General features: G+C 54.2%; 6 protein-coding genes across 6 annotated transcripts; 3 read left to right on the top strand and 3 right to left on the bottom strand.

The window, feature by feature from the left end:
* The first annotated feature begins 1,653 nt into the window (after positions 1-1,653).
* On the top strand, positions 1,654-8,413 carry BO95DRAFT_447481 (HECT-type E3 ubiquitin transferase UFD4). The gene is made up of 8 exons (XM_025587628.1): positions 1,654-2,083; positions 2,445-2,735; positions 2,796-2,887; positions 2,948-3,603; positions 3,659-5,255; positions 5,302-7,737; positions 7,790-7,939; positions 7,998-8,413. Exons 1-8 carry the CDS (start codon positions 1,992-1,994, stop codon positions 8,192-8,194), a joined length of 5,511 nt encoding a protein of 1,836 aa, XP_025437331.1. The 5' UTR covers positions 1,654-1,991; the 3' UTR covers positions 8,195-8,413.
* Positions 8,414-8,452: 39 nt separating this feature from the next.
* Positions 8,453-9,909, bottom strand: BO95DRAFT_399476 (PaaI family thioesterase). The gene is made up of 3 exons (XM_025583824.1): positions 9,862-9,909; positions 8,704-9,778; positions 8,453-8,635 (listed from the first exon to the last, which is right to left on the bottom strand). The coding sequence occupies exons 2-3, from the start codon at positions 9,553-9,555 to the stop codon at positions 8,609-8,611; spliced, it is 879 nt and encodes a 292-aa protein (XP_025437332.1). The 5' UTR covers positions 9,556-9,778; positions 9,862-9,909; the 3' UTR covers positions 8,453-8,608.
* Positions 9,910-11,749: 1,840 nt separating this feature from the next.
* On the bottom strand, positions 11,750-14,297 carry mak5 (ATP-dependent RNA helicase MAK5). Its single transcript, XM_025584646.1, has 3 exons — positions 14,024-14,297; positions 12,715-13,971; positions 11,750-12,656 (listed from the first exon to the last, which is right to left on the bottom strand). The coding sequence occupies exons 1-3, from the start codon at positions 14,234-14,236 to the stop codon at positions 11,802-11,804; spliced, it is 2,325 nt and encodes a 774-aa protein (XP_025437333.1). The 5' UTR covers positions 14,237-14,297; the 3' UTR covers positions 11,750-11,801.
* A 160-nt stretch (positions 14,298-14,457) lies between these two features.
* BO95DRAFT_423858 (tRNA methyltransferase TRM7) lies at positions 14,458-15,876 on the top strand (the record flags this gene model as incomplete). Its single annotated transcript, XM_025584647.1, has 1 exon — positions 14,458-15,876. The coding sequence occupies exon 1, from the start codon at positions 14,524-14,526 to the stop codon at positions 15,874-15,876; it is 1,353 nt and encodes a 450-aa protein (XP_025437334.1). The 5' UTR covers positions 14,458-14,523.
* Positions 15,877-16,155: 279 nt separating this feature from the next.
* Positions 16,156-17,136, bottom strand: BO95DRAFT_374538 (P-loop containing nucleoside triphosphate hydrolase protein; the record flags this gene model as incomplete). The annotated part of the gene is made up of 1 exon (XM_025583106.1): positions 16,156-17,136. One exon carries the CDS (start codon positions 17,134-17,136, stop codon positions 16,156-16,158), a length of 981 nt encoding a protein of 326 aa, XP_025437335.1.
* Positions 17,137-18,987: 1,851 nt separating this feature from the next.
* BO95DRAFT_476930 (5'-methylthioadenosine/S-adenosylhomocysteine nucleosidase family protein) lies at positions 18,988-20,066 on the top strand (the record flags this gene model as incomplete). The annotated part of the gene is made up of 2 exons (XM_025589961.1): positions 18,988-19,906; positions 20,044-20,066. The coding sequence occupies 2 exons, from the start codon at positions 18,988-18,990 to the stop codon at positions 20,064-20,066; spliced, it is 942 nt and encodes a 313-aa protein (XP_025437336.1).
* Between the last annotated feature and the right edge of the window lie 267 nt (positions 20,067-20,333).

Genomic DNA, 20,333 nt, shown 5'->3' on the forward strand with positions numbered 1-20,333 from the left:
GGGAAAAACGGCGGCGGTGGGCGGGGAAAAAGAAATCAAAGCAACGCGGGAAGAGAAAAAAAAAACGACCAAGATGGACGCTCGGTGTGTCTAAAACTACTCCAACCTAGTGGTGATGATGTGATTCTCTCTCCTAATCGGGGAGATTTCGCCATCTACTAGGTACAGCTGGCTCGGTTGATAAGAATAATACATTATTTCCAGTATACTCTGGTGCTTGCTCTCACATCCCATTGAGGCTCTTTTATACTTGATCTCCTTATTATTATACCAGGTACTCCGTACGGGGTACGTAGTTATTGTAGGCTACTCTTTGTTGCCTGCCCCCAAGCTGGTCGCATGGGCTCGGCTGCCTTCAAATCTCCGCCCGTGCCTCGGACTTTAGGCTTAATTTCTAGGCACCGACTCAGGAAGCGAGCGACTCCTTCCTCCGAATGAGGACATTCTTTCCCCGACTGGACTAGATCTTCTTAGTCTTATGGAGAATGAAGTGAACTGCTGAGGGGAAATCCATCCCCCCCACTCTGTTTCTCCAGCAGGGACACTAGACTACTGTATGTCAACAAAACACCACAAAACTACCATCGCCTGCATCGATTTGCAGCCGCTATACATACATCTTCATAGTTCAGTCATGCTTGAATGCCAACCTCATCTCCTCTAGATTCAACTCAATTCCACTGCCTGCGTTGCGTTGGCCATGACTATGTCTCGCCCTTTGGTCTCGACGCTCAAACAGAGCAAGCAAGACCTTGCTGCCCCAACATCCCCGCTCGGCCAGTCTGTAAGGGATATCAGCAACAAGCCACATTAAGAACTGTGGCGGTTGCCGCCATTCCCTTCTACGCAAGACTGAGTTTCGGTCGAGAGAAGAAGAATGAATTTTACATACATCCTGGGCCAATGCGAGTGATAAGGACCCCGCGCGTTGATGCAGTCATCCGCATGGCCCTCGCCCCTTGCGCTCTTCTGCATTTCTGCATCTCGATGAGGATTGCCGATGCCACCATTGCGTGCTGGGACTACGGTGATTCTACTTGAGACTGTTGTGAAGGGAAGTGGTGAGTACCCGGTTGTCCTTCCATGTTCTGAAACAGCCCTTCAGTTATGTCAGGCACAGACCCGAGTGCTTCCATACCTCGGTCCGTAGTATCTACGTACAAGCTCCATATTAATTCAGTAAAGCACGGAAGAACTGCACAGGTCTCCTGCAAATAAGCAAGGCCCCGGTGCATTCTTAATGACGTTACTTTTTGCAGTAACTCCGTACTTCCGGTGGAAACCCACGATCAGATCCACGATCACTCTCGTGAGAATTGGCCTTGTTAGTAAGCAGACTCGGCTGGAGCTTCAGGTGGATATACATATACGAATAATGGATATGTAAGGAAAAGAGCCGGCAACAAAGCTCATTCATCATGCAAAGTACCTAAGACATGTGAGCGATAGAATCAACCCGGGGACTCTCCATTGTAAACAGGGCAGGGAGCAGTGTAAATGCTTCGGAGGATATCAAGCTATAGTTTAATTGATGTTGGTAGTTACTTGCACTTGGGTAGTCTGTCGCTCTCCGAACTGACTGCCATCACCGCCCGGCACCCACCACGTCAATCAGTCAATCTTCCCCCCCCCCTCATCTCCCCCCAACTTCATCCATCAACTTGCTCTCTTGTTCTCCTTAACACTTTCTGCCTTGGTGTAAATCACATCCACTTTCTAATCTCTATAGTTGTTCGTTCTTGTTCTTCGACCCAAAACTTAACATTAAGTTACATTGTACTTTAGCCTCCGGCTCCTCATCCGCCCGCCTGATCGGCTTTCACCGAAACTCACCCCGGATCGTCGACGGAAGCCCAGTCTATTCACCCAAACCCAACCTTCCCCCTAAACTCCCTCACGGTCAACAGTTCCGACAGTGAACGAATGGCGGGTTGAACGGCATCGACTGACGAGCGAGCCCTCCTTAACTAGCTCTGGTTAGCAATCGACATATGGCCAAACAAAGGCCCAATTCTCACCGCCAGGACCCTTTAGAGGACGCTTCCGCTCTTCCATCCGCTGAACTCTCCACCTCTGCCGCCAGGTACATATCACTTCTATCTCCCTTGAGCCTTCCCCACTATCAGTTCCCTTCTGTCGTGTCTGGCGTCTGGATCCCTGCTCTGGCTTCATTTCTGATCCCTCGCGACTTGGTCAACCCTCCCCCAACAAGCTTCAACACCCCGGTCCGTCCGAGTATAGCGGTATCCGCGGAGGCGTGTCCGACGAGCTGTGCATGCGGCCGAGTCTTTTGACTGCGTGTCGGTTCCCTTGGACCCAACATCGATTTAACCCTTAAACATTTCTCTTACACCATCGCACCGATCCCACTCTTCTGTCTACTCTTCAACTCGCGTCACCTTTTCATCATTTGCTGGAAGTGAACACCTTCTCATGTCCTCCAGGGTTACTCGTTCTGCTGCGAGATCAGCTGCAGAACCTCAGCCGTCTACCAGCGCCGGCTCTTCTCCTACGAATCCCGCCGCTGGTTCGGCGTCGACTCGGAAGCGCAAGGCCCCTCGTCCTGACCAGCCCGTGGAAGCCTCCGACCCAACAAACCCCTCATCTACTCCACGGAAGAGCAAACGACAGCGCCGTGCAGCGTCCCCTCCTACCCCGGCAGCACCCCCGGCGGCTTCTACTGCTGCTACCCGTCGCGGCACTCGCAACCGTCCAGCTACTATGTCCCAATCCGGGTGAGTCGCACCTAGGACTCTTTCTCATCACAGTGAATGTACTGACTGCGAACTCGGTAGTTCATCCTCGCGGCCCACGGAGGATTCAACCAAGACTCAAGTCTCGCCTCCGACATCTCGGCGGAAGTCTAATAAGAGTGGAAGGTCGGAAGGTAAGAGCAGAACCTCCAGCTGAGGAAGAGTGGTGGATGAGAACTGACCCTTTGCTACAGATCGTACCTCGACCACCCAGTCTCCGGCGCGCCGACAAAAGAAGCGTCCTTCCAAGATCGATCCCGATGTGCTTATGAGAGAGGCCGAAGAGGAATTGGAGGAGCAGGACCACATTGAAGAGCACGAATCGTCGCCGCCAAGTGACAATCATGAAGGCACCATTCCGTCGACTTTGGCCGATGACGACGACGATGACGATGGTGACGATGATGCGGACCTTTTCCACAACAGTTTGTTTGGGGCTCGAGGTCACCTAGGCCTTCAGAGTACCCTACGGGCTCTGAGCGGCATGATGTCAGGCATGTCCTCGCGTTTGCGCGATATCCTGAACAACTTGAGGATGAAAGATGACCCGTCCATTCAATTGATAGCTCTCCAAGAACTTTCGGAGCTCCTGCTAGTCTCCAACGAGGATAACCTTTCAGGCCAGTTCTCTCCGGACCCATATGTGAAGGAATTAGTGGCCCTGATGCAGCCAAACGACTTTGGTGAGGAGAACCCAGAGATCATGCTCCTCGCGTGTCGCTGCTTGGCCAATCTGATGGAAGCCCTTCGTGGCTCGGTGGCCAATGTTGTATATGGCGGAGCTGTCCCAGTTTTGTGCCAGAAACTACTGGACATCCAGTTCATTGACCTGGCCGAGCAAGCTCTCAGCGTAAGTTATGCTCTGCACATTATTCACACATGCACGCTAACTCGCTATGCCGTAGACTCTAGCGAAGATTTCGGTCGACTTTCCTGCCTCGATCGTGCGGGAAGGTGGTTTGACAGCCTGTCTGACTTACCTCGATTTCTTTCCTACCAGCACGCAGCGCACGGCCGTGACAACTGCTGCCAACTGCTGCCGCAATCTACCTCACGACTCATTTCCAGTTGTTCGTGATGTGATGCCGACCCTGCTCAACGTGCTCTCCAGCAATGATCCCAAGGTGGTTGAACAGGCGTGCCTTTGCGTTTCGCGGATCGTTGAAAGCTATAAACACAAGCCGGAAAAGTTGGAGGAGCTGATTGAACCCGCCATGCTGAAAGCTGTGCTTCGATTGCTTTTGCCCGGAACCACCAACCTCATCGGGTCGCATATTCACACTCAATTCTTGCGTGTACTCGCGATTACCTCGAGAGCCAGCCCTAAATTGTCCGTGGAGCTGCTCAAAATGGACGTGGTCGACACTTTATACCAGATCCTGACGGGTGTGTCGCCTCCGGCCAACTTGGACGATACGGCTGTGAAGATGGACAGTGTATTGGTCATGCAAGCATTGATCCACCGTCCCAAGGAGCAGGTCTTTGAAACTCTTGATGTCATTTGTGAGCTATTGCCTAGCGTCCCGAGCCGGCATGTCCCACAACTCGAAGGTTTGATCGGGCCCAGTGGCATTTCCAAGCATCCCAAGGCGCAAGAGTCGGCCGAGAGACGGCGCGAATTGCTGCTGGAATGTAAAACGGAACTCAAGCGGTTTGCCATGATACTGTTGCCGACTCTTACCGATGCTTACTCCAGCACTGTCAATCTGGAAGTTCGCCAAAAGGTTCTCACCGCTCAACTCAAGATGCTTCACAATTTGGACGTCGGCTTGATTGAAGATGCTCTGAAATCGGTTCCTTACGCATCTTTCCTGGCAGCGATCCTGTCCCAGAACGATCACCCCACGCTGGTGTCTCACGCTATTCGTTGCGCAGAACTCCTGTTCTCGCGCCTGGAACATGTCTATCGGCATCAATTCCACCGCGAAGGGGTCATTTCCGAGATCTTCAAGCTTGCTCAGCAGCCATTGTCTACCAACAAGCTGGAAAAGCAGACCGGCGATACCACCACGAAGGACACCGCCAAGGAAGAGAAACCCGCTGCGGAACCCCCCGCCAAGGATAGCTCTGTTTTAGGCTCAGACGACGAGGATGGGCACGACGACGATGACGCAGAAGATGACTATGATGAACCGGAGGACGAAGATAATGATGACATTTCCGAAAGCTCGTCGTCAGCTTCAGGTCAGCTCGTTGCTAATAAGATTGCCAATGCCATGAAGGACCTCGTAATCCGCAACGCTCAGGGCTTTGTCAGTCAATACGAAGCTAGTCAAGGCAAGGACATGCGGGACAAAGCCTTGGAGACTCTAAAAGAATTGCAGACTCTCGCTTCCGATCTCCAGGCCTGCTACTCGGGCGATGAGACTGACGAGGGGCTTTTCCTCTTCAAGAAGTTGGCAACTTACTTCGACGGTGATGCCCTGGAGAGCATTACTAGCTCAGAGCTCCTGAATTCTGGCATCATCACAGTACTTCTCAAGGTCTTTGGAGATTTTCAATGTAAGAGGCTCGTCCTTACCTGCTGATTTGTGCTAACTGTATCTAGCTACGTCTATGCGCGAAGCTCGTGCCGCCTTTTTACAAGCCTTTATGGGGTCGACCATATCGGAAAGGGCCCAAAGCCAGAGTACTGCAACTACCCCCTTCAGTGTGCTCATTCAGAAATTGCAGGATTTGCTCAGCAGGACTGAGCATTTTGAGGTCACTACTGTCAGTCACAATTCACTGGAGAATACACGTAGCAATGCCGCCTACATGCTTGGGAAGCAACTCCGATTGAAGCTTGTGGCAGATGAGGACTCCGACATCCCCAGAACCTACCGCAACATTATGGTGTCGATTCATGCCATCGCGACTTTCAAGGCCCTGGATGATTTCTTGCATCCGAGAATCAGCCTGTCTGATCGGCCAAGGCCAGCGCGTAATCACGATTCAATCCTTGCCCAACTCGCAAATGCAAATGCAGCCCGCCTCCGTGAGCAAATAGCCGACGCAGAGCGCTTCAGCAGCGGTAGCCCTCAGCTGCCACGAACGTCGAGCACGACGAATAACTCGACCCACCCCGCAGAGACTGTCGCCGGTGGTGACGAGTCTGAGTCAGGACTGAGGCGATCAAGACGTCAGCAAGCTGCCGCCGAAAGTGAACATGACAATGAGCCGCTCGAATGCGCAGACGAACGGCAATTGAGCGATGACGACGATCATGATGATGAAGGTGACGACGAGGAGCTAGACGCCATTGTGGATGATCTCGATGAAGACCTTTCGGATGATAATGCTCAAGACCCTACTGCTGTCAACATGGAGGTTGCATCTTCCGGCAAGGTGACTGCTCGCAAAGAAGATGGCACCCGTGTAGCTACACCATCGCAGACGCCAGCTTCCAAGTCAACGACATCTGCACCGAGCGCCGCCCCCAACCCCTCATCTGGTAGCTCCTTGGCAACGGCAGGTCGACCGTTCTCTTCTTATGCGGCTGCCATGGCCTCGATCCCTTCAGACTGGCACATTGAGTTTAGCATTGACGATCACCCTGTGTCTAGCGATACCACCATCTACCGTGCAGTGCATCACAATCGTCAGCATGTCGACCCAAGCGTGAAAAACGTGTGGTCAGCAGTTCACACAGTCAAATTCCGGCGTGTCCCAGGCCCCCCTCCCCCAGAACCCTCCTCCATCGCCCAGGGAGGCTCTGGCGGCTCTGCCAAGACCGAGGGTGAAGAGATGCCGGCTTCTCTCAGTCAAGGCCCCACGACTGCGATGATCCTTCAGCTTCTGCGTGTCTTGCACGAGATGAATGCCACTCTCGACGACATCATTGCAGAGACTAAAGAGCTGGTCGCACTGAAGCCCGAACCATTGGCCCAATTCATCAACACTAAGCTGACTGCCAAGCTCAACCGACAATTGGAAGAGCCTCTCATCGTGGCGAGTAGCTGTCTCCCTAGCTGGAGCGAGGACCTCGCCCGCCTCTTCCCATTCCTGTTTCCGTTCGAGACGCGGCACCTGTTCCTCCAGTCAACTGCGTTCGGCTATTCGCGCGCAATGATGAGGTGGCACAATTCTCAGAACGGTGATGACAGCCGCAACGACAGTCGGCGCGATGACCGACCTATCCTCGGTCGCTTGCAGCGACAGAAGGTGAGGATCTCAAGAAGCCGTATCTTGGAGTCTGCCATTAAAGTGATGGAGCTTTATGGGTCTTCTCCGAGCGTGCTGGAGGTTGAATACTTTGAGGAAGTCGGTACCGGTTTGGGCCCTACTCTTGAATTCTACTCCACCGTCTCGAAAGAGTTCTCGAAGAAGAAGCTGAAGATCTGGAGGGAGAACGATTGCGCCAATGGCGAAGAATACGCTTTCGGTAAGCGCGGTCTGTTCCCTGCGCCCATGAGTGAGGCACAGGCTGCATCGGAAGCCGGCAAGAAACAACTGCACTTGTATAAGATCCTCGGAAAATTTGTTGCCCGGTCGATGCTCGACTCTCGAATCATCGACATCTCGTTCAACCCTGCCTTCTTCCGCATTGCCGATAACTCATCCTTCGTTGCGCCGTCGCTTGGGACCGTGAAGGCTGTCGACCAGGACCTGGCCAATTCACTGATGTTGCTGAAGCGCTACGCCAATTTGAAAAAGGCCATCGAAGAGGACAAAGGGCTGTCTGTGACCCAGAAAGCCCAGGCGCTCCAAGCCGTCGAAATCAATGGGGTTAAGGTCGAAGATCTAAGCTTAGATTTCACACTACCCGGATATCCAGCTATTGAGTTGATTAAGAATGGTTCGAACATCCCAGTGGTGATCGAAAATGTGGATCTGTACGTGGACCGAGTGGTGGACATGACCCTGGGCAGTGGAGTCCAGCGTCAAGTGGAAGCCTTCCGAGCGGGCTTTTCGCAGGTTTTCCCTTACTCGGCTCTGCGAACCTTCACTCCCAATGAACTGGTTATGCTGTTCGGCCGCGCCGAGGAGGATTGGACTATTGAGAGTAGGTGTTTTCCTAAGAATGTGTCAGAGCACCCTACTAACCTTGGTTCTAGCCCTGATGGACTCCATTAAAGCTGACCATGGCTTCAACATGGACAGCCGGAGCGTGCGAAACTTGCTCCAGACGATGAGCGAGCTGAATGCACAACAACGACGAGACTTCTTACAGTTTGTGACCGGCAGTCCCAAGCTGCCGATTGGCGGTAAGGAACCTTTAAAACACCCTGAACGGATGATGACTTGCTAACGTATGTTATCTAGGCTTCAAGAGTCTCACTCCGATCTTCACGGTGGTCTGTCGGCCCAGCGAACCGCCATACACCCCCGACGACTACTTGCCTAGTGTCATGACCTGTGTCAACTACCTGAAGCTTCCCGACTACAGCAGCTTGGACACCCTTCGCGAGCGATTGTCTGTTGCCATCAAAGAGGGCCAGGGTGCATTCCTTCTGTCGTAGAAGAGTGTCGAGGGAACCTCAGGGGAAAGTGGTTCGTTGACGGAAAATGATTTGCATGTGTTTGTGTTTTTTTTTCTGTTTCTCAATTTCGGGTGGGCATTTCTGGGTGTGAGTTGATTCTCATGTGTATTTTGAAGGGGAAAAGGAGTTTCCAGGCGGGACCTTCTCCGTATTGGTTCAATTTAGATAGAAATGCAAATATGGCGATGGTGAAATGAGTGTGTAAAAGTTGTTTTTGTAATAAATTGATCTATATTTAGTGTGTCTATGTTATGTGTGTCTATGTCTATGTTGGTCTATGTTTATTCTAGTATGAAAGACAACGCCGGGTATTATACGCACTTCTCACTGTACTCACGTACTGAACTCCTCACTATACTCTCCCACTGCAGCCCACCACAATGTTCGACTCCATCAATTCCGATACAACGGCACCATAGACTAAATTTCAACCACCCGATCAGCCACTATTCCCCCTACTCTCAGAAAGAGGAAAGAGAAAGACTTACCTCGGCAAACTTCGGCTCGACAAACAACGCCCTCGCCTCCGCGACCATCGTCCCTTCTCCCTCGGAGGCACTACCCGCAGGAGGCAGCGAAGTCAACGACCCCTCCACCCACGCCTTCCGGCCCTCGACCCGCACCGTCTCGGCGCGCAGCACATACACCCGGTCCGGCCGGGCGGGCTTCCGGAAGTCCACGCTCAGGTTGGCCGTCATCCCCACCCCGCTGGCGAAAGAGGCCGCCACGCAGCGCGCGAAGGTCTCGTCGAACATCACGCTCAGCAGGCCGCCGTGCACGTACCCCGGGTGGCCGTTGAGGGTCGTGCCCAGGTGGAAGAGGGAGATGGTTTGCGCGAGCGTTGCTTGCGGTGCTTGCGGTGCTTTCGCCGGATGGTGGGGTGGTTCGCGCTGTGGGGATTGGGTTGGTTTGGTCCGCGTGAAGACGTACGGCGGGACGGTGACTTTGTGGGCGCCGGAGAGGGTGCCCGCGACGAAGTGCGAGGCGCGGTGCGCGGGGATCATGGACAGGTGCGGCCGGGTCTCGGTGTAGCTTTTGTCGCACCGCAGGGTCTGCAGGAGCGGGTGCGTGGTGAGCTGCGTTTCGGCTTGGGTGATTTCGTAGGCTTCGTTGGGGGGGCGGGTTGGTGGTTGGCTTCCGGGGATGGTTCGGGGGGTTGTTGGGGTTGTTGTTGCTGTGGCGGAGGTGGCGGTTGCGGAGCGGAGGGTGCGCGTTTGAGGTTTTGTGATGATGGTTGGGGTTGGGAGAGTTGGTAGGGGGTCGAGGTGGTGGTGGTTGTGAGGGCGTTGAGGGCGCAGGAGGAGCCGGGTTAGGGGTCTGAGGCGCGGGAGGGACGACATTTTGTGTTGTGCTGAGGCTGCTGCTGTGGATTCAATACGGGGGATCTGTGTGTATGTGTGTGTGTGTGTGTGTGTCTGTGTGGGATGTTGCTTGCGAGGCTGGATTTATAGGGACTAGTTCGGATTCTGGTGGTGACTCCTGGTGATGACTGCGGTGACTCTGGGTTGGCGTGGTCAGTTAGGTAGGGTCTTATCGATTTGCGATGGCGATGATGTGATTGTACTGTACAGTAGTATGGGCGTTAACTGTTGTTTGATCTGGGGATGTGCTGATGATGCCATTGGAGTATGCGACAGAGTACTTACTGTGTAGACAGCTGCCCTGGTAATCTCTGGCAGGATTATAGCTTCGAGGTTGAAGTGATTCTATCCAGCCTCGAGAAGAAAAAAAAAATGAAGAAAAAGCCTGGCGCATCCCAACGGAGTGGATCATACTTCCTATCTCGGTAAGCCCACGTGGGATCCATGGACCCGGCGCATCGGGTGGAATCCGCCCAATTGAAACCCTACGTGGGCGGGTGTTCCGCGCCAGAGTTTCGGGTGGGGCGCTTCTCGGCTCGGCTTCGAGGTCGGGCGGTATAGTTGTGTGTTGATGAGGTCATCCATTTTCAATGTAGAACATACCTCAGGATTGAGGCAGCTAATAGCTTTTGTCGAATGCGATATTACAGAGGAGTCTGCCTTTAGTACGAGTATGTGGAATGGAGTTTGTCCGTAGACTCTGTGTGGATACGTAATACCCTATTTGCGTTCCAGAAAGGGAGACACCTTGATGGTGTATGGCGCTTTTTCGAGGATATCTGTGTAATGAACCCTATGGTCATTTGACGATGCATCAAATTATATGGCATCTAGAAAACAATTATCTCCAGGCTTGGCTCGGAGCTAGCAGCACTTTATGAAGAGAATCATGCTATGAATCTCTGGTTACACACATGCCGTACTTGCTGGGCTTCATGATGAAGATGGAGAGATGACGTTGTCCAATTCGGGGGTGGCATGTGGTAAGGCCGGTTCCACTCACCTCTTACTATCTGATATAGAGTCAAATCCCTCCATAGCTCCTTCAGACCCTCATTCATCTTGTTATCAACTTTTCGATGCGCACACTATAGATCTCGTGTCTTCTGACCCGTTTTGCAGACCTGTTATCTGCCCGTCAATCCATCATCTTCCTAGCCAGCCTGCTTTGTCGTCGGATTCGAGGTCCAAACCAGACCATAGCTCATGGTACCAGGTCCAAAGCAGCCCCAACGACACCCAGCACACTCGGTGGCTGCGGGTCCAAGGCTCATGTTCTGGACCGTTCTGGACCATCTGCCGAGAAATCAAGGGGAAGGCACCGCCCAGCATATTCCGGCAGAAGCTCTGCGCTGCCAACGCCGAACTCGCGAAGCGATGATATGTACCCGCCGGATAATTGAAAACAGCAAGGTAAAGGGAGAAGGCCCTTACAGCGAAAGTGCCCACGGCCACCGAGGATGGGACAGGTCACTGCGCAGTATACCTGACATGTAATGAACAGGGATTGCGCACCTGATAAACACAGGCTGTGGCAACTGGCGGCCAAGGAGGCGAGCAAGCTTGATATGCAGCAAGCGCCTGTTATCATCCATCTGAACGTCGGGGACCAGTCAGAAAGTGGTCGGAGGGGTGTCAGGTCTGGGGGAGTGATGTGGCTTGGTTGACTTGTTTCAAGTGGCAAGGGGAAGTTCGTTTCATAGGTGAGGTCCAGTGCGGTTGCTGATGTTGGGTTTTCATGGACGTCTAAGAAAGGTTCGTTCGTTACTGGTCGTTGACATGGTATCTCTTGTGCTGCAGAAGGCTGTGACTGAGGCTAGAACGCATTATGTGCGGTATGTTGGGAGGCATTGTTCTTTTGCTCTTCAAAATATGAGAATTTTGGGTGCGACAAGTGCTCTGAGCTCACAGAGTTGGACCTGATTGCACAAGGGCAAACCGGGCGGAGGTGGGGATTTTTCCCAGAGTACTCGAAAGACAAGGAATGATCATCATCTATCTGGCGCTCGTGTGTCAAAGACCTTTCTGTAATGTGTTGCGTTGACTCCTTCATGCGGATTCATTCTACACAATTTGTAAGTTACCTCGCTACCCAGCGTCCAAGAAGGCTACCATATCAAGGCAATAACATGGGACAGAGCATGCATGTTAACGGAACTGTACAATGTCTACTAGGTATATACATGCATCAGGTAGAGCTGCTCTCCTCTTCATCGGCCCCTTGATTAGAACTCCAACGCATCCACCTGCCCCAAGAACGAACTGTTGCCCTCGCCACGCAGCAGCGCCTCGATGTCCACCCGTCCCGAGGTGAGATACCGCTCACTCACACCCACGTTCACCCGCTGCGACAGCAGCTGTTTCAACTCCGCCCTCATGCTGGCCATCTCGGCCTTGCTGGTCTCTCCGGCCTTGCGTTGCCGTTCCTGACGGCCCCGACCGCGACCGCGACCGCGACCCGCCGACTCGTCGAACTCTTCACTGTCGTAATCAACGCCCAGGTCTTCTGCCGCGTTGCGGAGCCAGTTGTCCTCCGCGGAGATCTTCTCCTTGGCGATGGATGAATCCGCGATCTTCGCCGCCAGCTTGACGCGGGGCTTGACGCGCCCCACGACCCGGCGGTCCAGCTCGAGAGACTCAAGGGGCACCTTCTTGGCGTTGGCCATGTTGGCGTGAACCTTGGCCGCCAGGCGGATGACGCCCTGCATTTCCTCGGGGGAGCAGATGAGCACGCTCTTGCCCGAGGCACCGGCACGGGCCGTACGACCGGATCGGTGCACGTAGGTGTCGGCGGTACGGGGCGCATGATAGTGGATGACGAAGTCGATGCCCTTGATGTCGAGACCACGCGCCGCCACGTCGGTGGCAACGAGGATCGAACCGGGGTCGGAGGTGGGGGATGAAAAGCGTTCCACGGAGCGCAGACGGGCCTTCTGCGCCATCGAGGAGTGGAGGGCCAGCGCGGGGAGTTGGAGGTTTTGGAGGAACTGTGTGAGACGACGAACGGCCGAGATGGAGTTAGTGAAGACAAGGGTGCGGTGCTTGGGATGGTAGAGAAGTAGCGTGTAAAGGAAGAGGTCCTGGGGTCATTTGGTCAGCGAGGGTGATTATTTGACGGTAGTATGACTGTAGGCTTACCTTTTCCATCGCTGCACATTCGACAATGCCTTCCTTCAGTCCCTCGGCCATCTGCGAGACAGGGTTGACATCAATAAACTTGGGCTTCTCTTCTCGGAAGTTCAGCTTCTGCAAAAGATACTCCATCGACTCCTTCTTGTCCATGATATCACCGCTCGTCCAGCGTCCCTTGCCGGCAAGCTTCTGCTGCAAGTCCCGATGGAAAGTAGCAGAGAAGACCAGGGTCTGCCTCTCGTTCTTCTTCTCCTCCTCCTCGGTCGCTTCCTTCTCTTCGTACTGGAAGTCTCCATCCACTATGCGATCAAGGGTAGTAATGATCTCGTTTGCTTCCTTGAAGTGGCCTTCGCTGAGCAATCTATCAGCCTCATCGATGACAAGGAATTTGATACCCTGCATCTTGCGGATCACACCCTGGCCCGTGCTCATAACCTCCCAAACTCGACCCGGCGTTCCGACCACAATATCCGCACTAGCCAACAAGCGCTGCTGTTTCTGTAAGGACAAACCTCCCGTGAGAAGGGCGATGCGTGCATTGGCGCCTGGCGACTGCTGGATCAAGTCACCAATATGCTTGGCCAACTGATGTGCGAGTTCGCGAGTGGGCGAGAGAATCAGGGCGATGGGTTCCGTGTCTTCCTTCTTCTTCTGGGTAACATTGCGCAGTTGCGTGCGCTTGATCTCCAAATAGTGTTCCAGGATCGGGATACCGAAGGCCAGGGTCTTTCCGGAACCTGTTGATGCCTTTCCTACCACGTCATGGCCGTCGAGGATGGGAGGAATACAAGACTTCTGGACCAGAGTGGGCGTAGAGAACTTCAGTTTCGAAAGACCGGTGAGCACTTCCGGAGAGAGTCCCAGTGACTCCCACTCGGAAATATCCACGCCGTTATCCTCTTCCTCGTCCTCGAGAGCGGCGAAAGAAAGACCAGACTTGATGCTCTTGTCCTCCTGATTCGGGGTTCCCTTCTTGCTCTGATCGGCTTTCTGTTTCCTTGCTTCCTTGGCTTCCTGCCGCTTCTTATCCCTCTTCTCTTTCCTTTTATCTTTGGCTTCTTGCTGCTTGTCCGTCACAGGGGACTTGATAGCCTCATCCTGCTCTTCATTTTGTTCTTCCGTGGTTGGTGCTTCCGTCTTCTCCTTCTCCGAGGTCTCGTTGTCGCTGATTCCAGCCCATTCGTCGTCGAATTTTGCTTCTTCCTCTTGCTCTTCCGCGGTCTTCTTTTTCAGAATCGACTTTGGCGGTTTGCCAGCGGCGGCCTGCGAACGTCAATTTCACTGTCTGCAGCTGAATACCAGCTCGAAGTCATACCTTGAACCTAATTTCACCGCTTGCCTTGATAACGTCCACGCCGTCAATCTCCTCTAGTCCGAAGAAGCCTCCTGCATCCTCCATACGATCGGGCAGCGCAACTTCCTTCCAGTTGAGATCGTTCACAGTAACAACGTCCGCATTGGCGCTCTTCTTCTGCTTCTTCGTCTGGACATCTGCGCCCTTGGCATCGCGCTGCCGTTTTTGACCCATGATGACACACAGCGACTGGAACTTTTCAGACGAACGATCACCTCCGCGACAAGTGAATGACAAGAACAAGCTGATGGAAGAAAGATAGGCAGGGGAGCGGGCCTGGCCTGCGAAACCTGCGGGAAAGAAAAAAAAGCGGCAGAAAATGGCCGCCTTGGGAATCTTATCGCCGCCCCACACGCAAGACCGAAAGAAATTCCGCCCATTTCCCCCTCCATTGCCTGGAATCTGACTCGCACTTCCCCCAACCTTTTACTTCAATTGCATTGTACACGGTCTGAATCAGTATGGGTAAATCCTCCAAGGACAAGCGCGATGCCTACTACCGCCTGGCCAAGGAGCAGAATTGGCGCGCCCGCTCCGCCTTCAAGCTGATCCAGATTGATGAGCAATTCGACCTATTCGAGCACGAGAACCCGGAGAAGGTGACCCGCGTCGTCGATCTGTGCGCCGCCCCCGGCAGTTGGAGTCAGGTCCTGAGTCGCGTGTTGATCAAGGGCGAGAGTTTCGGGCGCCGCGCCTGGGTTGAGAAAAAGCGCCGGGAGAAGGAGGCCCTCGAACGGGTGCAGAGCGATGGAAGCAGCAACAACGAGTCACCACAATCAGCGAACGAGGATGAGACGACAACGGAGGAAGAGCTGAAGCCGCGGAAGAACGTCAAGATCGTCTCCATCGATCTGCAGCCCATGGCCCCCCTGGAGGGCATCACGACCCTAAAAGCCGACATCACCCACCCCTCCACCATTCCTCTTCTCCTGCGAGCCCTGGACCCCGAAGCCTACGAATCCACCACTACCACCAGCGCTGATAACTCATCCCCCTCCACCACCCCTACGCCGACCGCCGTCCGTCCTCCGCACCCCGTCGACCTGGTCATCTCCGACGGCGCCCCCGACGTGACCGGCCTCCACGACCTAGACATCTACATCCAATCGCAACTCCTCTACTCCGCGCTCAACCTCGCCCTGGGCGTCCTCCGCCCCGGCGGCAAGTTCGTCGCCAAGATCTTCCGCGGCCGCGACGTGGACCTCCTGTACGCGCAGCTGCGCACCGTCTTCGAGAAGGTCAGCGTCGCCAAGCCGCGGAGCAGCCGCGCCAGCAGTCTGGAGGCCTTTGTGGTCTGCGAGGGCTTCATCCCGCCGTCCATCCACGACGGACTGAAGGGCATGGAGGCGCTCAAGAACCCGGTCTTCGGCGGTGTCGCCGTGACGGCTCCTGCCTCTGCAGCAGCGGGCAACAACGTGGCCGTTGAGGTGACGGATGAGACGCCCGGGGCGGCGGCGCCCGTGCAGGTGAACCATCCGGCCCCAGTCAACACGACGCTCAACAACGACAATGACACCGACACCGCGCGCCTGCTCCACCCGGAGTCGCTGGCTTCCGCTGTCCCCGAACCGTTGGCGTATAAGCCCCTCGCCGAGAAGTTCTCCGTCGAGAACCGCTGGATTCCGCGTTTTATCGCCTGTGGCGATCTCTCTGCGTGGGACTCGGATGCTTCGTATGCCCTACCACCGGATCACGTTAGTCTCGACCCCGTGCAGCCGCCTACGGCGCCGCCGTACCGGCGGGCGCTGGAGCTGAGGAAGGAGAAGGGTGGAGCCTACGGGAAGACAAAGTTGGGGGCCATGGGTCGGGCTTGAAGAATGTCGCCTTAGGTAGGATAATTATTCACGTGGGGTTGGAGTACTTGGGCTGATTTTTGTGTATATGATACTATGTCACGACCTGTTCCGTGTTCAGAGCTGTTTATGTCCGGGAGGCTAGATATCTTTCCTTTGGTGCGCGTGTGTGGTCTGTCGTTCGAGGACGATATGAGGACCTCAAAAGAATATAGCAGATATACCCCATAGATCTACAAAAGATGGGAGTTGGCTTTTGTTTGATTGCTTCAATTAGTCATCCGAGTGTCATTCCATGCCTCACCTCGTACCCGCTTCTCTCGCCAGTGTGTCATCCACAGTCCCTTCCTTCACAGACTCCAACTGTTTAACTCCCTGAAGGTACCGGTCGAATCGTCCAGTCACCGTGATCACCTTCTTTATGATCTCATAATTCAATCTCTTGTTCTTGAACTCTGCGAGCTGCCGAGCGGTTGTGATCGCATTACGGATCTGTCGCCCATTCATCTCGTACATGCTCAAGTCATTGATGTGCAGAACCAGGTCGTCGAAGTCCATGCTGCAGGCCTCTGACGCGCGCAGGTGTTTGATAAAGTTGGACCAGATCTGATGGCGTTGATCAGGCCCCAGACTCTCGTAATGGAGGGCTAGCTGAATGCGCGAGCGGAATGCTTCGTCAAAGTGGCCGACTCGGTTGGAGGTCAGGATCAGGATGCCGTTGTAGTATTCGAGGACGCGGAGGAAGACGGAAACAAGGGCGTTGCGCTCGAGGTCGGCCAACGTCCGCTCCTCGAGGAATATGTCGGCCTCGTCCAGGAGAACTACGCAGCCCCAGATGCGGCCCAGCCGCAGCACCGTCTCCAGGTACTTTTCCACGTCGGCCGGCCGCGTGCCAATGTCGCCGCAGGTAACCCGGTAGAGGGGCTTCCGCGCATAATCGGCCACACTCTCCGCAGTGTAGGTCTTCCCCGTGCCCGGTCCGCCGTGGAGAAGGATGATCAGCCCGTTGCCCTTGCCGGATATCAGGTCCGTGCTTGTCTCGATGCTCAGCTGGTTCCTCACAAGGGCCTCGAGGAGATCCTTCGTCTGCTCCTCGGTGACCAGATTCTCGAACGCCTGAGTGTTCCACCGCACGTCACTGATGTGTTCGACCTCGAGATCGATCCAGACTTTCTCTATCAGGTTGTACCCTTGGACGACACGGGGCAGCAGCAGAGGAAAAGGGTGCTCGGGGCATTGCTCCTGGGAAAGGATGTGGTCGGGTAGATCGGCATATGCCATGGACGTCTCTCCGGCCACTTGAGTCCCATGCATTCGCTGGTAGGTGACTGGATCAATCATGTACCTCGACTTGATGCTGCTCCATGCATGAAGACCGGCATCTTTGCCGTACTCCACATATCGTCGCTGCCGACATTTCCAAAACGAGACTCCCCGCTCGCGGAGTCTCTGCTCGACACTCGAGCCTGCAAACTGGAGAGGATAAAAATTCAATGAATTTATAGGGAATGCTTCCTCAACATCGGGGGCAAGATTGAGTCGTTGAACTTGCCGCTGCCGGCGAAACGAGATCTGGAATGACCAAAATGCAACCTCTATGGACCACGATAGCTGAAGACATTGTCGCTGCTGGTTCGAGTTCAGCGTGCCATTTCTCACCTTAACCGCAATTTCCTGCGCTAGAAGAATATTTCTCTCTGGGTAACTCTCCGCGCCGTACAGCGAAGATTCGGCTTGGACTGCCTCCACCAATTTGTGACGTGGGATATAGAGGATGTCCCCTGGTTTGATCAAGTACTTGAGGAATCGCGCACACACCAAGCCTTGCTCAAACTGGGCCCGTACTTGCGCATGTTCTGGATGAAAGCCTTCTTGCACATACCGCACAAACATGTTCCACGGCCCCTGTACGCGCTCGGGAAGCGAGTTCTTCATGGAGATAAACTTCTCCCAGTGATGGTATATCGCCAGGTAAGGAGCCTGCAGCTCCTGATCCCATGACTTCTCCAGCCGCAGTGGGATCCCGTTGTTCGGCGGTAATGATCGCAAGAATCGATTCATGGCTTCTACAAGTTTGGGATAGACGAAAATTGTCGACTCCATACATGGTAATGGATATCCGTCATCCGACGGGTACGGATTGGTTTGACCCACTGTCGAGAAGTGATTTCCGTCAGGTCTATCCTTGCCGTAATCTCGGAAGACCACGAAGGAGAGCTCCGAATGTCGCTCGATGTATGCTCCCATATCTAGAATGGGCTCGGTACCAGCCAGTGGCTCGTGGTACGGTATGCCACCATACCATCTGGGTTGGTCCAGGTAATGGAAAACCTCAAATATCGTGTTGGAGGATCCAGCATCTTTCTTGAGACGATGTACACGGTGAATCACGCGCCATTCTTGAGGGACTTGTCGTCGTTTTAGTGCTTCCAAGGCTGCAATCTCCGATTTTAGCTCTGATATCCGTTGATTGACGGCTGCGCTATCCACATTCCATCCAGCAGACTGGGTGCTGGTAGGCATGCGCGCCGAGTCTGCTTTACAGTCTCGCCGCTTCGGTAGTATCTCTAGTTCGTGATTTGATTCGAGTGCGTGGGCTTGTCGCTTGACGGTGGCTCGCCTAGGATTCCCTGGAATCTCTTCTTGGAATTCATACTTGTCGGTCTGGAACCTTACTTTCGGTCTCATCGGTGTTTCCTCAGCCAATTCGTGCTCAGGTGAGCTACTACACTCTGACTGGACTACCATTCCCCTGTTTGCCTGTGAGACACGCTTCATCGTTCCTTCAAGCTGACACACGGCGCTCACACCTGATCAAAGTCCGGTTCCTGGAGAGTGTAGTCAATCAGACCTGGTTTCTCTGCTTCTGAAGAATCTAGGCTGGTGGCTCTTTGAGGGAAGGTAGAGTGATGATTGACATGGGCTCAAGCCCTTGAATCTTTATTCAACGAGTGCTTGAAGCTCTTCAGTCTGCGTTTCGAGAGGGTGCTTCTCTCGAACCATTTGAGCACCGTCTTACCTGCAGGAGGGAGGACCCCTGCTGGTCAATCAGCTGACCACGGAGCGATCAGCGGTTTGTACAACAAGCGGGGTATTGTCTCCCATGGTCAATAAGATCCTACACAAGCGGCAATGTACCATCATACATACACCGTTGGTCTGGTTTCTGCGCTGCCGAAGGAGCTCTACGCTATACGAGCGCTTTTCGACTCCCGATACAAGGACCCCCCAGTTCACCTTGATCCTAATGACACCAATAGCTATGTCTTCGGCAGGGTCGGGCACCATGATGTTGTCGCCGCTTGCCTCCCACAAGGCGAGTATGGTACGAATTCCGCAGCCGACGTTGCGTCGAACATGCACCGCAGCTTCCCTGCCCTCCGATTCTGTCTGCTGGTAGGAATTGGAGGCGGGGTCCCCTCGAGAACCCACGACGTTCGCCTTGGAGATGTGGTGGTCAGTCAGCCGACCGAGACACACTCCGGGGTAGTCCAATATGATCTGGGAAAAGTCATGGAGGGTGGCTCCTTTCAAGCCGTGGGGGTTTTGACACGACCCCCGCGTGTCCTAATGAAGGCAATCAGTAATCTCACATCCGATCCTGATCTCGCTCCGGATTTTCTCCAAGATTTTCTGCACCAGATCGCAGCGCGGAATCCTTCCTACCGGAGTCCCGGCTCAGAGAATGATTCATTGCACCAGTCGGACGCCTTGCACAGCATATCCAGTAATGATGGGCTGAACGGATGCGCCTGTCCACTGGTAGACCGGCCGGAGCGCAACCTTGACTACCCCCGAATATTCTATGGTGTGATCGCATCGGGGAACCAGGTAGTGAAGAGCTCAACAGTACGGGACCAGTTGGGATCTCGGCACCGGATTCTCTGCTTGGAGATGGAAGCGGCCGGGGTGATGAACACAATGCCGTGCTTGGTCATCCGTGGCATCTGCGACTACGCAGATGCTCACAAGAACAAAGCGTGGCAAGAGTACGCCGCTGCAACGGCGGCGGCATATGCCAAGGTTCTCTTATCCTACGTCAGGCGTCTTAGTACCAGTGCTAAATATTCACCGGAGACCTCGTCCAACGATCATGCGGAACAAGATTACTACTCGGACACGGAGAGGCCACCGTCGATACCCGCTTCTACAGCGGACGCACCGAACAGCCATCATCTGTCGGTACAGAACCCAGTTCCAACAACCATTGAACAACCGAGACCAAGCATCCCAGTTGAATCAGAGCGTCTCACCGAGCGCTGTATTCTGGCCAGGCGACGCCAATTCTGGAACCCGTGGCCTAGCGACGCCCTTCCAGTTCTTTATTCCCTGCAAGACTGGATCGGATCTGCATCAGGTTCATCCCTCCTCGTCTGCGAGGCAGCATGCGCCGCAGCGCACCCCCGCGCGGTGGATCTGGCGGTTGAGATGGTAGACTTCCTGCGGTCGACAACTAGCCAGTACACTGTACTTTATGG

The sequence above is a fragment of the Aspergillus brunneoviolaceus genome (genome assembly GCF_003184695.1).
Source record: "Aspergillus brunneoviolaceus CBS 621.78 unplaced genomic scaffold BO95scaffold_90, whole genome shotgun sequence".
Taxonomy (NCBI): domain Eukaryota; kingdom Fungi; phylum Ascomycota; class Eurotiomycetes; order Eurotiales; family Aspergillaceae; genus Aspergillus; species Aspergillus brunneoviolaceus.

Excerpts from the sequence above, each read along its gene's own strand:
- BO95DRAFT_447481 (XM_025587628.1), top strand. The coding sequence starts at position 1,992 with ATGGCCAAACAAAGGCCCAATTCTCACCGCCAGGACCCTTTAGAGGAC. Across the intron at positions 5,256-5,301 it reads GGTCTTTGGAGATTTTCAAT|CTACGTCTATGCGCGAAGCT; the intron begins GTAAGAGGCTCG and ends AACTGTATCTAG. Across the intron at positions 7,940-7,997 it reads TCCCAAGCTGCCGATTGGCG|GCTTCAAGAGTCTCACTCCG; the intron begins GTAAGGAACCTT and ends TATGTTATCTAG.
- BO95DRAFT_399476 (XM_025583824.1), bottom strand. The coding sequence starts at position 9,555 with ATGTCGTCCCTCCCGCGCCTCAGACCCCTAACCCGGCTCCTCCTGCGC. Across the intron at positions 8,636-8,703 it reads TCGAGCCGAAGTTTGCCGAG|TCTATGGTGCCGTTGTATCG; the intron begins GTAAGTCTTTCT and ends GTTGAAATTTAG.
- mak5 (XM_025584646.1), bottom strand. The coding sequence starts at position 14,236 with ATGGGTCAAAAACGGCAGCGCGATGCCAAGGGCGCAGATGTCCAGACG. Across the intron at positions 13,972-14,023 it reads GCGGTGAAATTAGGTTCAAG|GCCGCCGCTGGCAAACCGCC; the intron begins GTATGACTTCGA and ends TGACGTTCGCAG. Across the intron at positions 12,657-12,714 it reads AATGTGCAGCGATGGAAAAG|GACCTCTTCCTTTACACGCT; the intron begins GTAAGCCTACAG and ends AAATGACCCCAG.